The sequence below is a fragment of the Mus caroli genome, unplaced genomic scaffold, assembly GCF_978045245.1.
Source record: "Mus caroli unplaced genomic scaffold, Mus_caroli_1 scaffold_11, whole genome shotgun sequence".
In the NCBI taxonomy this organism is placed as follows: Eukaryota; Metazoa; Chordata; class Mammalia; order Rodentia; family Muridae; genus Mus; species Mus caroli.
Window position 1 is genome coordinate 72,610,392 of NW_028227266.1, and position 16,696 is coordinate 72,627,087.

At 40.7% G+C, this 16,696-nt stretch overlaps 1 protein-coding gene across 1 annotated transcript in view; it reads right to left on the reverse strand.

Annotated features, from left to right (window-relative positions):
- The window catches only part of Unc13c (unc-13 homolog C), a 502,014-nt gene that overhangs the window by 473,272 nt on the left and 12,046 nt on the right, over window positions 1–16,696 (reverse strand). The window contains exon 3 of the mRNA XM_085844784.1: window positions 1,361–4,576. Coding sequence (XP_085700910.1) covers window positions 1,361–4,331 — 2,971 coding nt within the window. The 5' untranslated portion in view covers window positions 4,332–4,576. The remainder of the gene's footprint in view (window positions 1–1,360; window positions 4,577–16,696) is intronic.

The window sequence follows — 16,696 nt, forward strand, 5'->3', positions numbered from 1 at the left end:
CACTAAGGAGAACTTCCACCAAGTCTTACTCTGCCGGGGATAATATCACTCTCTAACATAATTATATTTACATAACAACGATATTAGTCTCTTCTGCATTCTCATACCACTTCGGCATAGTTGAGGGCTGCTTCTATTCTAGTTGTTACTCAGTAACAAAGTCCCAGGCAATGTCCCTCCCTTCCCCCTCACTACATCTTTTCTCCTTTAAATACATGGGCTGTGTTGCTTCCTAAGGTAAGACTTTTGAAGGAGAGAAAGCTAATTGTTTTAAGTCTTTTACATTTGGTGATAAAGGTGACTGCTGTCTCTGCAGCCTGACCCTTCTAGTGAGAAAGTAGTAAGGAGTTTTGGATGGCAAAGAAGCCACAATCAGCTACCAGCTGAACAAATTATTCTATAATAGAATTACAGAATAGCAGATTGATACTTGATCGCAAACACACATGCCTTTAGAAAATATATAGAACAAATATTTTAGTGAAAGATGTTAACACTACAGAGAACACATAAAATTATCAAATTTGTTTTTAAAATGAGATTTTTTTAAAAATGCAATCCCAAGATACACTAGGAATGCAAATAAAATATAATGTAAATAATTGAGGCATATACAAATGAGGTTTAGTTAATAAACAAAATCAATAAACTCATATCTATCCACAGCTCTAAAATCTCACGTTGAAAATTGTTCCCTTCGGAAATTAAGAAAAATAGATCAGTTCTTCTCATTTTTCTGAGAAGTAACTTCCACCCTCACTCCTTATTAACACAAAGAATGACTTCTGTCTGCTCTGGGTACCCTGGGCTCCTGGCCCTATTGCATCTTTCGGCTTAGTCTATGTAAGAGAGGTTCGCAATCATCCACAGGCTGGAATTGGCTTTGCAAACCCATCTCTTCTTAATATCTCTTCTTAATATCTTCTTAAGCTCTAAACTGTAGTTCTACTAAGGAATGTTTATACTTGACTCTGTGTTCTTCAAATTTTTGAAATCAAATACCCTTATCTCCTCATCCCTGTGAACCCAGTAGAACCAGGGCACAAGTACCAGGCTGCTTGGTCAAAAGCCAGTCCCTTCATTTCCCCAATGCTTTCCTGTAGCTAGGACAACAATCTTGATCTACCATATATAGGCCTAGAGTTGGGCTCATCTCAATATGAACTACTTGAAATCTATTTCCATTTTCTTTGTGAATCCCTTGTTGGGAGAACTATCTGGACAAAATAAAATTCTTCTCAGAATACATGCACATGAACTCACCGCAGGTGAATTCCTTCTAGGGAAGCCCACATCACCCTGTGCAACTGTACTGCTGTTTTAACACCTAGCACATAACTGAACATTTAAACTTGAGTACCTCCAGCCAGGATCTTCTCTTCCAGCTCTGCCATCTGCTTCTTATAGGCCCTTAAAGCTGCTTCTTTGAAGGAAGGCCTGATTCTCTTTGGCTTCATGACCTCCAGTGACTCTGCCGGGAGGTTTTGGTTCTCATCTTCTGCTAATTCCATTTCAACTGCTGGTTCATTTAAGGTTTCCAGTTCTCCTTCACTAATGATGTCATCAGCCTGCCCATCATAGCCCTCATCTTGCGGGGTCTCGTAAGGAGTTTCATAGGAAGGGTGGTCATAGTCTTTAATGTGTTCGTCTACTTCAGTGATGCTAGTCCTGTTTTCTAGCTTAGCTAGGACCTGCTCCATCACTTCAACATAATCTGTCTCACTATCAGCCACTGGTTCACAGTAGTCCTCCTCTTCCTCAGCTTTATAGTAATAGGGTTCCGTGTAGATATCAGAGTCAAGGGTGGTACTTGACTCGTTTGCAGTGGATTGCGATAATGTCCGAAATCTCCCCATTAAGGAAGAGCCGCTGTCCTCACACCCACTGAGACTCTGTGTGCTCTTGTTCCACACCACTTCCAGGGCTGACTTCGCTCTCTGAAGAGTAGATCCAAATTTGGGGAACTTAAAAGTCTTATCAGAAAGGTCAATGCTTAGCCGACTGTGCCAGGACTTGGGCTGGGCCCCCTCTGAATCATCACTTTGCAGTTCGCTTTGACTTCGATACATCATGGATGGATGGCTTTGGTTGGGATACAGGTCATTAGAATTGGCTTCCTGATAAGAGTCGTACTGGCCAACCCACTGGCCTTGTGGTTCATTATCCAATCCAGGGCATGGAGAGGAGTTGTCATCCTGGGTTAAATCATAGCTTTCAGAGTCATCTTGCAGGTCGCTGTGGCACTTGCCAAGATCATCTAGGTCTTTGCTAGAGATATCCAGCTGTTGGTCAGACAAACTGTTGGTATCATAGTCAAAAGGTTCCTGGGTAGATGAATCTAAGCCAACATCATCAGTTCCTTGCCCCGCTTGATTCCACTCCTTCCATGGAGACAGGTCCTCATGCAATGAGAGCTGGGAACCACTGTAATTGCTTCGGTCTCCAGATGCACACACCATGCTGTTGCTCATACCACTGTCTACTGTTTCTGTATTCTCAATTTCAGCCTGCCCTGGCACTGCTGGAATACTCTCATCCAAACCCTGGTCCTGAAGACGGTGGTACAAGGCAGGCATGCCCTCCTGTTTCCTCTGCCAAAGTTCCCGGTCAGACGAGGAAAGGAGGGAGCTCCCATTAGTTCGACAGAAAAACTGACTTTCAGAAAAATCCTCTGAATAAGATTGACACAATTTGGAGAAATCCGATTCAGAGCGACTAAGTTTAGGAGTGAAGAAGTCACTCTGTGAATGCCAGAGTGGTGGTGTGGCCTCCACATAGTGAGGTGTTTGCTTTTCTGGGGTACTTGATGCTGGCGGTTGGGAGGGCCGTTTATTGTAGTCTGACTTCTGTGATGTTCTGCTGTTAGCTGCTTTGTTCTTGGAACGAGCACTGTGTGACTTTGAGCTGGACTTAGAAGAACTTCCCTTTGCCGGAGAGTCAGCATAGCTGCTTCTGCTGAGGTCTGACTCCAGCTCTCTGTCACTGTCATTGGGTGACAGCCAAGAGTTCTTCTTGGCTTTGGGCTCTGGCGTGGATAACTTCATATCCATGCTTTCGTATGTCTGGGAAGATGGCAACACCCCTTTTTCTTTCCGTTCTCTGATATCGTAAGTTAGAATATCTGTGGAGATCCCGATGCCTGTACCTTTCAGCTTATACGATTTCTTTAAGACAGAATCCCTTTGCTGAGGGGTTTCAAAGTACACTAGGATGGGTCGAGGTTTTGCATTTGGGCAGTCCCTTTGCTGCCCTATCCTCTGAGCAAATTCAATTTTAATAGCATTCGGTACATCTGAGAAACCCATTTTATCTATAAGAATTTGGTACACCACACTTTCCACGTATTCGTGTCTTTCTTCAGGCACATTTAAAAATCTCAGGCTTACCTTACTCCCCATGTGACCCAAGTGTTTAATGTAATCGTGGATGTCTCGAGTTTCCCTTCGAGCCTGGACAAACCCTGTCCGAAGCTGTTCGATCTCGCTCTGGACTACCTCCACACTGCTGGAGATTTCGTCGATAGAGTACTTGAGAGCGTTCACGTGCCCTCGGAGTTCGGAAAGTTCTGTTTCGATCTGACTTATACCCTGAAGCTCTTTAAAGATCATTTCCATGACATCGTGGGTTTGGCTAATGCAGCCAGAGGAGCTGAACCCTGGCTCCAAGACATTTGTCTTTGGGTTCCGGGCAGTTCTATCTAATGATTTGCTTCTTATGCCCCAGGTTTTCTTGACAGTGCTCAACTCCGAGTCTGAGGAGACGCACTCTTGGCTCTTCTTCCATTTCCTCAGTTTCCGTAGAGCACCCAGTTTTAAGGTGTGGAGGGTGCGCTCCCCATCTGAGCTGCCCTCGGAGGGTGCCAAACTGCTCGAACTCTTCCTGTTACGTCTGACAGGCATGGTGTGTGTTGATTGGACCTGGTTTTCTGTGCTGCTCCTTAGCTCATTGAAGGATTCAGAGTACGAGCTCTCGATGGAAGACAGCTCCTGGAGCAGATCCTCATCACTGTTGGTCACGGCTGTTTGCAGGCCATTGGCGATAGCAACTCGGTAACTGAATGTGGGTGACAGGGAGAAGTCTTTGTGACCCTCTTCGTCTTCTATGGAGAAGTTCCGGGTGGATGAGCACTTTGCGATCTTTTTTACAGTGCTTTTCAGGGCATTTGACAATTTAGGGGGTTTGGTGTGGCCAGCAGTTGGAAAATCTTGATCTTTTTTCTGCTGACGATTCTCTTTCTTTTTGGTTGTATTTCCCAATTTCTTTGTAAACATTCCTTTGCAAAGCTTATGTATATAAGCTAAAATCAAGCTCTTAAAGAGACTGGCCACCATGGAGAGCAATGAGTGGGAGTTTTTCTAATCCAAGGAAGTGAACAAGGCACTGGGATGGTAGTCTGTTTTAAACCCAAGGCCAGCATCACTGTTCTCTGGTGCCATCAATCACCAGAAGGGGCAGGAAATTGGATGGTGCTCCTGTGGAAGGTCAAGGGGCTGTGGACGCCACCAGCTTAGCTCCTCCACCTTCCTGGAAGGGAAGTTTTACCGCTCTTTCACGTCCATGTAACTTCATGATGTATCTGAAAAAGGAGGAATGCTATCATGAGTACCGGAATTCAAGTCCACATTCTTCCCATTTGTTACATTTCCCAAGGTGTTTGTGATATGCGATGTGTGCAAAATTGCCTAAAAGGGAATGCAGTTCTCAGAGTTTAAATCAAAATACATTTATTGTATGATACACTTTTCTAAATTATGTATTTCAGTTGAAATGGTGACAGAAGGTATTATTAGGGTTACTTTTAAAAGTTAATGAAATGATCATTTGAATGTGGTCATGTTGCCAGCTCCACTCTATATCTTTTTCTAAACTCACATTTACTAACAGAAATATAAGGATATAAGTATATTCTTCCTATCCTAGACTTCCCAAATTTACCATATTTATAGGATCCATGTTTGTTAAGACTTTTTTCATGCAGTCAAGACTTATTACACTAGAAATAACTTTTTGCTCTTGCAGGAATTCAATAATTCAGCATCCTTAAACAAAGATTAAAATAATCAAAATTAGTAACTATTTCCAATGATGAATAATCACTAAGAGATCAATGTAGACATTCAATATGACAGTGGTCAATCATGAATTAAATCATATTTTAAGATTATAGTCAATTGAGCAGTGGAGACAATAAAAGGAATAGTACAGCTACATTAAAACTAGAGACACTAAAAGCAAAACATAAATGTCCAAGGCTTGAAAGAGCATTGCCAGCTTAAACCACTGGTACAACCTCCTGGCAACGTGGCTGAAAATTCATCCTTCAGGTTTACTAGGAACATCATCAGAACTGGAGTTTCAAGTGACCAAATAAAATTGTACCACAGATGAAACAAGCATACAGATGATCAATAAGTGATGGGCCAGATCTCTTCCTGCGATTTGTTTTTGAAGTGTGATTGACAGACAACCATGACACCTTAATGACAGACTCTTTCTCAGACAACAGGAAGAAAAAGTTCCCTTTCAAAGCCGCTGACTGCATGGCACACTGTCTTCTATATGACAGACTCTCAAAAGATTTGTGGAGTATTTTATCATTGAAATATATCCCAGAATAACAATAACACCAAATTCTTTGCTCATTTTTGAAGAATGTATTTGGGTGGATAAACAGCCTAGTGTAATTCACTAAAGGATGCATCATAATCTTCATGTAGTTTTTGTGGAGTCTGCCTCCCTCCACTTGGAACACCTCCAGCTTCACTTCAGTCAGGCACCGCGGGGACTTGGGAGTACACGCTGTGGCAGAAAGCCAAGTTTCTCAAGGGAAGGGGTATGTGAATGAGGAAGGCAGGAGAGCAGATGCAGAGAGGAGAGAGAGACTCACAGTGCCCAAGCCTTGGAGGAATCCCACCTTGAGAGCTGCAGGTGCTCTTCTGTGGGATGATTTCTGACTCATTCACAATTACAAGCCAGGACTTATTTTCTACTAATAAATGGTGCTGAGAAGTTGACTCCTGAATTAAATGTGTTCAAAAACTTTATTATGTGTGTCTGTGATCTCTCCTTATGAAGAAAATACGTAGGAAAGTTAAGCTAGATTGGGATACATGAATCATTTTTCAATGAGTTTTGGAAGAATGAAGTGTTCTCCCAATTTCTTCAACCTAAAATATTAAGTTTACCCAGCCCACACACGGATGTCTGTGCTTTGCTGACATAAAGGCACTCGTTCTGTGACTGTGTCTGATGTTCTCGTACCATTTGACTTTCATTGTGATTCAGAACTGTCGCTGTAGGTGAGAGTACTTAGAAGAAGCACCATCCAGATGGAAGTCCTGTCCCACTAGACACAACCCAAGAGCAGGTGTCTGTACCCGCCCTGAAGAATCATCTTCCTCTATATTCCAACCATACAGGATGGCTTGGGTGCTATAGCCCTGCGTTCATCTATACCTCAGTAGTCAATGCTCTGAGGGCTCAGAGCTGATATAAAGCTTATATTCCATAATGTATTAATGGATATAAAGCATGCATGCATGGGGGACTAGTGAGAGGTAGGGCTTGGTATGAGGAAGCAGGTCAGTGGGGTGTAGAATTTTGGTGACTGTATGACGCCCTGGTCCTTTCTTATTATCACTTGCTGGCAGTTGTGGTGTGACTACCTTCCTCCTCTCTCAGTTCCCAGCTCCATAGTGTCTTGCCTCACTACAATGCTACAAACAGAGAGCAAAGTGAATCTCTACTAGATGCTGATGTCAGACAAGTTTCCTAGGGACAGAAAACTCTACTATATCTTCCTAATGCTAATTGTTCTCTTCTTTCAAACACAAAATTTCTCTAAAATCAATACAATTAATATATGCAAATCTCACTACTGAAAGCACCCTGACAGTCTCAGAAGCATATTGCCCCAACAACATTATTCAAGGGACAGTTCACTGATTACTGTATTTTTTATTCAATACTGTGAGTTTTTCTGAGCTTTTCTTTCTGTCCCCAGTTCCTTTGCCTCACCCTTCCACCCATCTCTTGTGAATATCTATAAAATGCCTATGCTATCTTAGACTTAGCAAAGATCAGCCTCAGTCTGGCTACTCCTGGATTTTGGCACTTAGTCCTCTGTGCTCTATAGAACCTTGAATGTACCTCCATTAAGAAAGCCTCACAATAACTATTTATATGAAATATTTTACCTATGAATCCATCTGTCTTTCCAGACTGTGAACTGCTGACCATTTAGCTTTAACTATTTACATTGCTTGCCACATCATATTTTCTCAGTACCACATCAGCTAAATGACTGAATACATAAATGGGAGAAAACACTCGCTAACTTACAAGTCGAATAATAAAGTCAAAGAGGGCAGAAAATACTGGCCTTAGCCCAAACAATCCGGACAAGATGAATGAGAAAGATGGTCATCCTGTGCCGTGCCGATAACTCCAGGACAAGGAAGGATGAGGCAGGAGACTCATTGGCAGATGCTAGGCTGTGATACATAGTGATTTCCAGCCAGGAAAACCTGGAACAAAGTGAGAATCTGCCTCAAAAAAGACCAAAGTGACTTGATGGCCTTAGAGTCACTGATTGGTCAACTGTCTGTGTCCAGTCCAAAGTGTGGTATCTCTAAGGTCCAGTGAACATTGTGGAACATGAAGTGACTGGAATCTAAGTGGGAACATGAAGAGAACGCTAAGAAATGCTCTTCTCTGGATGTGACATGGCTATTGCAATCATGAACACAGCTGTGTTCCTTCTGTAAATGCATGTGTGTGTGCATGTGCACATATGTGCACACACACATGTGTACACACACATGTATACACACAGACTTAAGAGCAGTAGTCAGACTAGGCATTACATTGTTTTCATACAAGTAAGAAGCTGCCAAAATTTAAAAACAAATTAAAAAAACAACAATTTAATAATAAAAAAAATCTAAAAACATTGATCTGAAGACCAGTTACCAGAGACACACAGGCTATATGTCCTAAGATAGAAGAGTATCTCCCTTGGCCTGTGAAAAATGCTTACAACAGGGACCAGTGGGTGGGGAAACTGAGTTAGTATCTTGACAGTCTTAAATGTAGGTTAAGTTCCATTTGGTGACAAGGCAGTAATTGCCAATAGCTTCCTGCATTGTCCTGGATACAGATTTCCTGCATGGTAATCCCAGTTTAAACTCCTCATTATGTAATTCTGAGAAAGTGGCCAGCCTTATCCTCTGCCTGAGATTATACAGTTAGGACACTGGGGTAGAACTATAATCTCCTCTCAGGGAAGTGTAAGATTTAAATGAACTAACACATGCAAAGTTCTTACAACAGTGCCTGAACACAGAGCCCCCAGCCCAGCAACTCTTAGCTGTTGCTAGGACAGAGAAAGGTAGTGGCAAGAAAAGAGAAGCAGCTAGATTACAAGGGTATCCAATGAAACCAAGGCAGACATGGGATGCAACTTCAGACTCCATTTAAGTTGAAGAACAAGATAAGAAAGATACAGACATCCTACATAAGCAGATGGAAAAAAATCCTAGCACCTGTCTCCAGAGACATGTTTTACTCCTGAGATTTTACCTTCCCAGTTACTATGTCCCCTGTTCCTCTTCCCCATGTCCTTTTGTCACAGAACCAGAGCAGCCTCAGGAAAAGCACTGTTGAATTATCCATGAGACTCATTTGAGACACACATAAGTGGGGTAGGAAAGAGCTGATATGTAATGAGCATATGTTATGCTCCAGAAACTTGAATTATCACAATAATCCACACTGAGACACTAAAGAAGGCATAAATGTGCCTGTTAACATGGATGAGGAAAGCAAAGATTCAAAGAGAAGCAAAGTAGCCAAAATATAGATGGTTGAGTAAAGCATTTAGATAGCCTGGTCCTTGGTCAGCTAATATGAACAGTGCCTGTAGTGCTGACCTAGCCTTTAAGATATACACATGCATGTGTATGTGGATACTCTCCGGTTTTCAGTTTACTCCAAATAATATGACATTCTGGTGATTAAAAAAAAAACTCAACAGAAATAGAGATAAGTGTATGTGTGTATGGGTGTGTGTGTGTCGGGGGTACAGAGCCAGCTATAGTCATCTAATTCTCAATTACTGCTATTCAAGGGTTCCCCTATACTCTTTTCCTTTGTTATGTTTAATTTCATAGCACACATTATATTACATAATGAAATTTGAGAGTAGGAATTAAGCCGGGCGTGGTGGCGCACGCCTTTAATCCCAGCACTCGGGAGGCAGAGGCAGGCGGATTTCTGAGTTCGAGGCCAGCCTGGTCTACAAAGTGAGTGCCAGGACAGCCAGGGCTACACAGAGAAACCCTGTCTCGAAAAACCAAAAAAAAAAAAAAAAGAGAGTAGGAATTAAGAGATAGTTGAAGATTAAAACACTGGGCTGTTGCTGTGGGAGGTCTTAATGTTAATGTTTAATTATTACTATATACCAACCACTATAAAGCATATCTTATTTTTCATCTCTATAATATTTGTATGAAAGAAGCTGAAATGTTGAGCTTTGGGAAATTTGTGCTCGATCATGCAACTAATAAGCAATATCCCCCCTGGCTCTGAGCTCCAGATTTGGATTAAGATATGAAAATTCTGAAACTAGCCTTAACAAAATCATTTTTATTGGTTAACAAATTCATTTTGTAAGAGAACTGTTCAATGTGACTCAAGCTGGATAATCCGCATGAACTAAAGAGTTTATTAACTTTTAAAAGAAGTAGCAGTTCATGGCTCGATCTTTACCTGAACTGAGTTAAGACATTCTCAGGTCATGACATGATTTTATAGTTCTTACCAAAAACACGCAAGTCGGAGAGCTGAGAATTCACAGTTAGGTTTCATGGAGAAAAAGGGAGACAAAGAGACTGGGCTTGTTAAAATGTAGACCAGCTGCCTCCCCAATGCCCAGATTCTGGGCTTGACCATGAGACTGACTCAACTCTGACCTTGACCCTGGCCCAGGAGCCTGAGCTTGTTACCTGATTTTCAGATGTTCTATTTACTACTCTAGTATCTGTTTAGTTCTGGACAGATGTGTTGGACTTACTCATCCATGACATTAATTTTAAAAACTTTAATATGTATTTTAAAACATATATTAGTTATATATTATTATTAAAATAATTAGAAATATAAAATCATTTTGCTTACATGTGAGTATGTACATGGCACGCATGCAGTACCTGCAGAAGTCAGAAGAGGGCACTGAATTCCCTGGAACTAGCATTACAGGTGATTATGAGCTGCCATATGGATGCTGAGAACCAAACCCAGATTCCCTGCAAGAGCGGCAAGTACTCTTATCCATTGAGCCAATCTCCAGACAACTGACTTTTCTTCTACACTGACTTTACCTTAGCCACAGTCCACTGAAATTAGGGTTATAGTGAATCCCCATAGCAACACATCATGAAAGTCTCTACTTACTTCTACAATAGTATTCTGAGAGTGAAGACCTTAGACTAAATGTTATGGTCACTTTAAAACAATTTTCCTGGCTGGGAAGATGCTCAGTCAGTAAAGTGCTTTCTGTGCAAGCATCAAGGACCTGAGTTTGGATCTACAAAAACCCACGGGGGAAAAAAGCCAGGGGCAGTGCATGTTCTTGTAGTTCCAAAGCTAAAGTGATGGAGAAAAGTGGACTCTCTTCCTGGGGCTTACTGGCCAGAAAGCCTAACAAAATTGCTGAGTTCTGGGTAAACGGGAGAGATCATGTTTTAAACGTGATTGAAACATTCAAGGCTGAACTCTGACCTCTACAGGCAGGTAGATACACACATGTGCATGCAGACTTGCATACAAACACATCCACAAATGACATAAAATTTCCACCATACATGGGAGCTCACAGCTGTAATCCCAGCACTTGAGTGTATGACGCAGGAGACTCACAGTGATTTCAAAACAAGTCCATGCTACACAGTGAAACTGTCTCAAATCTAGTTCTTCTAAACATAAAAATTAGTGACATAGAAACATAGAGTGTCTATGTGACAGTAAAGTCTGTGGTGATTCAGAAAGTAGTGGACTCAAAGGTACTTCTAGTCTGGTGAGAAGGCAGAGTTGAGAAGAGGGAAACTTTAAAACATCCATCTGAAAGAGAAAGCTCTATGAACAGGTAGCGTTAGCCAAACTGTTGCTCAGGTAGCTTTGTAAGTAGGGTCCTTGAAATACTACAGAGGAGAAACCCAGAGTATCTGAGGACAGGACGGCGAGCCAGCATTACCAAAAGCCAATAAAGAGCCACGGGGATTGAAGAGGAGGCAAAGCTTGGGTAAGTTAGGACAAAGCAGATGATGAATGAACAGGATAAAATCGAAGATCAAATGGCCAATTATTCTAAAATGTCTTCACAGAGTTGATGAAGGTTTATATTTGTTTAACAAATACTTTCATAAGAACTAGCAAAAGGATTATGTGTGTGATGTGACAAAGTCACAGGGATGACCATTGTGAGAGCACAGAATACTGTGCTGTGGCTGTCCCCATGTGTTACAGGTTGGCTTCCTTGACTGATATATAGTAGATGGTTATTCAGCATGTAGTCTTAAATGCAATTATGAATTCCTTCATCTCTCTTTTTAAAAATAATTTATTTACTTAGTTATTTATTCATTCATCTATTCATTTACATTGCAAATGCTGCCTCCCTCCTGGTCCCCCCTTTTTGTACAGTTTCTTCCCCTTCCCTTTTCCCCTCTGAGAGGGCAACCCCATTGGATCCCCACTCCCACCGCTGCATTCTCTGTAGAGATGTGCATAATCCTTCCTCTGTCTTTGTCCCCTGTGTTTCTTTTTGTCCTCATCACACAAAGTACCTTCTCCTAGACCCAAACAAAGCCAGGGGGACAGCTGACATAGTCTAAAATAGCCCTAACTTGTAAGCCAAAACAGATCTTTTCTCTTTATAAACTTAACTACTTGAATTGTTTGGTTATAGTAACAAAAACTTTGGAGACCCCCACAATATCACATGTTTAGGGAAGCTACTGGTTATTTTGTTTTTCTAAAGGAAGAATCATTACATAGACAGACACTAACATGATCAAACAAGAATAGGCCTGAAGGACTTTGATGGTTAGTCTATTCACCAACTTCACATAACCAAGAGTCACCTGGTAGAGACTCTCTGAGGACTGTCTAAATCAGGTTGTCCTATGGGCAAGTCTGTGAGTTGTTGTCTTGATTGTTAAATGATTTAGGCAGATCTAACCACTGTGGACAGCACCCCTGCCTGAGCAGGAAATCTTGAATGTGTAAAAGTAGGCAATCCTAGCTAAGCACCAGACTTAACATGCATTGATTCTTCCCATACTCATGAATGTGATATGACTCTGTGCCTTAGGCTCCTGCCTTGATTTCTCTGCAGTGATGGACTGTAACTTGGAATTTTATGCCCAATAAACCTTTTGTCCTCTAAGATTTTTGTCAGGGCATTTTAATCACAACAACAAAAATGAAATTAGGACAACGAGCTATCCTAAATGAAGATTTGAAAGAAAACTGTACATTCACTTAACTACCACCCCGGGCTTCTACACTTGGCTCTGGACATGGCTTCCTACTGCCCCACTTACCACGCAGTGTGTAACTCTGGATGCAGCCTGTTCTGTATTAAAAGTAAAAATTTTAAATTTTAATGAATGTTGCATAGCACAGATCTTAAAGGCTTGCATAATTACACTGTCCACTCCGGCTTCTGCTTTAGACTATTAAGTCCACTGCAATTCTCCTCACACAGAGGAAGTTCAGCTGATTCGAATTCTTGGATGAAAGCCAAATATTTATGCTTTAAAGCACTCAAGCAAAACTGGGTGTGCCGCTCATTACTAAAATTTAAATTAGTGTCACTACACAAAGAGGCAATTTCATCATTTTCCTAAATTACGGGATGCTTTTAGAGTAAACCTCAAAGGACGTTACTTCAAGGTGCCTAATAGCAAGACTTCCTTTAAAATTTTCAGTAAAGACACCAGATTCGCTATAAGATAGTTAATACAAGTTCCTAATGAAGAATTCAAGCATCCAATTCTGATGTTTGGAAATCAGCAGTACTCTTATTATAAACTACTCGAGTATACATGCAAAGTCTCTTCAATTCAAAACTAAAACAACACTTAGCATCAACCAGTGTTTGCCTCAGTGATACCTGAGAATAACCACAGCAAACAGTGCACTGAGAGACCACAACCTGATAATTTTTAAACATGCAATATTTTCAAAGGCAAGTGAGACTGTCTTCTGAATAAATTCCTCTGGCTTTGAAAGAAGCATAAATAAGTGACAATTCCTGAGAATGGAGACTTTCTGAACCCTGAAAAGTTAGTGTCAGCCTCTACCAATCTGTCTCCCAGAGTCCCTGCAAAGATGCCTGGCATGACCGAGTTGGGTCACTTGAACATTCCTTCAAGATTGTTACTCCTTTCCCTGACTTTCCAGAGTGCTGGTTGGTCCCCAAGGGCTCACACTGAGTCACTCTCTGAGAATGCTGCTTCCTACCCTGGGTGTGTGGAGGAGGGTGGTCATTCTCTTTCCTTAGGCAGCCTAGAGGCAGTGACTAATAAGTGGGGGTTCATATGCCTGGTTCTTTTTCTTTAGTACACGGAAACTCCAAATATCAACACTTCCTGTGGGATTGTTAAGATCTCTGCTGCAAACATTCTGCAGCTCAGATTTTCATATATATAAGTCAAAAGATACACTGCGCTTATCTATTTCATGGTCTGTTTCCCAGGGAATCTAACTGTAGAAAGTTGGTACCAAGGGAGCACTGAAGAAATGGCTCTACATGAGACTATACACACACACACACACACACACACACACACACACACACACACACACATATGGATCTAACAACTGATGCTTTGCAAAAACAGGCCCTGTAGTATATCAGTGAGGCAAAATTACCATTCTTATAGCTATAAACTTCAAAGTTATATCAGTAGGAAGGAAGCAGCACACACAGTATCTTGAATATCTGAAAGTCTCAAGAGAAGAAATGATTGGCACTGTGAGATAGAATGACTATTGTTGGAATCTCTTGATACAGGGCAGAAAGACAATGATTAGCTAGAAGCAATTTCTTACTAATTAAAGGGTAATTCTAAAACTATCTATGTCACCAAACAAATAAATTCTCATTTCTTGTAGCAGATACTGGAAAAGCTAAGCACCCAGTAGAAGAATTTGTTGTTATGAAAGAGAAGACTTCAGGTAAGGTTTAATTCCCATCTTGGGCAGGTTGGCCATCCTACCATTAGGTTCTTAGTCATGGGAGAAAACATCTGTGTTAATTTATTTCAATTTCCTAGACTTGAGGGCAGCTGTAATTATAGAGAGTTCAGTCCAATTTAATAACTTTGACCTAGTTATTTCCTCTGAATTCTCTAAGATACAAAAGAATTCCATGTTACCATTCAGGGGTAGAAAACCCATTCTTGCTTGAAGGCAACACAGAGGAATCTTTATAGAGAGATATTTATTTTCTTTCCATCAAGAAGACTACCACAAATATTACCTTGAACCTGTACTCCAACAAATTGAGTAAAGTTTTAGCATAGTCAACAATTCCCAGGGTCTGTTAACTGAGACAATAGAGAATCTAAAAAAAATTATTGAAGAACTAGATTCAGTTTTTTTCTCAATTAATGAGGATGGGTATGAGTATAAAAGGAAACAATTTAACTCTATATTGGCATATATTACTAAATTTATAGAAGCAAAAGAAATAATAGATGGTCAAGAACAGACTTCGACTATGGATATAGCTCAGTGGTAGGACACTTGCTTAGCATGTGTGATACTATAGCTTCAGTCCTTAACACTAAAATAAATAAATAAGTAAAGCATGCATTAGTAAATAATAAATAAATAGCTTTTCAATAAGATTCATAGATGTTCACGCTACTGGCATATATCTACTCTTGGTATTGATCATATCCTAGCTTTGAGCTATTTAACTCTATGTTTACAAAATATGCTTGGTTTTCTCACGATCTCAACTCCTAGCGATTGCTAATGGGTGAAAGAGAATGATAATGGTAGCTGCCACATTATACTTGCTGGCTGTGCTTCAGACACACCCCTACCAGTAAGGTTTATATGTAGAGGAATGTAGGGGAGTGTGCTTTAATTATTCCTGTTGTGGAAAGAAAAGAACTGTGGCCAGGCATCATAAAGCATCTTTCCCAACCACAGCTCTAACAGTGATGACACCCATTTCCAAATACAAATGAAGACCCTACAAACCGGTATTATCTACACATAAAAAATGTGACTCTACAATGCCTACCTACCCACTTTATAAACCATTTAATCATGAAATACAAACATAGCAATATAGTGGGAAGGTTCTTTATATTGTACAATAGATATTACCATAGCCTTAAATTTGTAAATACTTTGTATTTTTTATGATTTTGTTTTTTTAATATTTATTTTCATTTTAAATCTGTGCATTTGTGTATTTGCGTCTGTGAGTGTGTATGTGCATATGAGGACATGTGCCTGTGAGGTCAGAAGAGGGTTTTAGAGCCTCTGGTGCTAGGGTCACAGGCGGTTGTGAGCTGCCTGATATAGGTGCGAGGACATGAACTCAGGTCATCTGCAAGAGCAGGAAGCACTGGCTCACCTCTCCAGCTCCAGTGGTTTTTGCTTTTTTTTCAATTATCATACAAAGTAATGAGCTTCATTATGACATTTTCACATAAATGTATCATATTACTTCATTCTTATTCATACCCTCCCAGTCCAACACTCTTGAAGGTTTTTTTTACAAATTATTTCTTCAGTGAAGGCCCACCAGCTCTCAGCTTGAATAAAATGTCCAGTCTTGTTCATATTCACTGGTCTGAATGTTGAAAGTGGAGGGGACACATGTGTGGAACACATTTCATGATCAAACCTTCATCTGCCAGGTGTACGTTTCCTATCCTACTCAGGAGCTCCTTCCTTTGCTCCAAGTGTTGAGGTTCTTGGCTTTTATCTGGCCTACCGAATACGCAAGAATACAGTTAACATGCTTATAGCTAATGTGCCCTTGGTCTGTTAATTTTCTGAGATACATGTAAGGCTTTGAGAATAATGATGTGTTGGTGTGCAGGACAGAAGGAGGATTAAGAATGTGCTTTGATTAAAAAAAAGATAAGTCTCTAAAAGAACCGAGGATTGTTTTGAGATGAAAAGGCAAGTATCACATGAGAGTCAGCAGGCTCTCTGCTGTCATATCAGCTGTGCTTTCAGATGACTTCTGCTGTGGCTAAATGACCACTTCATTTTCCTGATCACAAAATGACAAACAGTGAGGTAGCCCAATCACAAAAGAAGTCATTAGATATGCTCTCACTGATAAGTGGATATTAGCCCAGAAACATAGAACACCCAAGATACAATTTGCAAAACACAAGAAAATCAAATAGAGGGAAGACCAATGGGTGGATACTTTGTTCCTCCTTAGAATAGGGAACTAAATACCCATGAAAGGAGTTACAGAGACAAAGTTTGGAGCTAAGACCAAAGGATGGACTATACAGAGACTACCCCACCTGGGGAATCTATCCCATAACGTGCAATCGAATGTTTGATATCAAACAGAAAAGGAGACAAGCATAGGCTCCGCCAGGCATCATGAATGGAGCACAAATGTTTTTACATTGTGTTAAGAATGAAT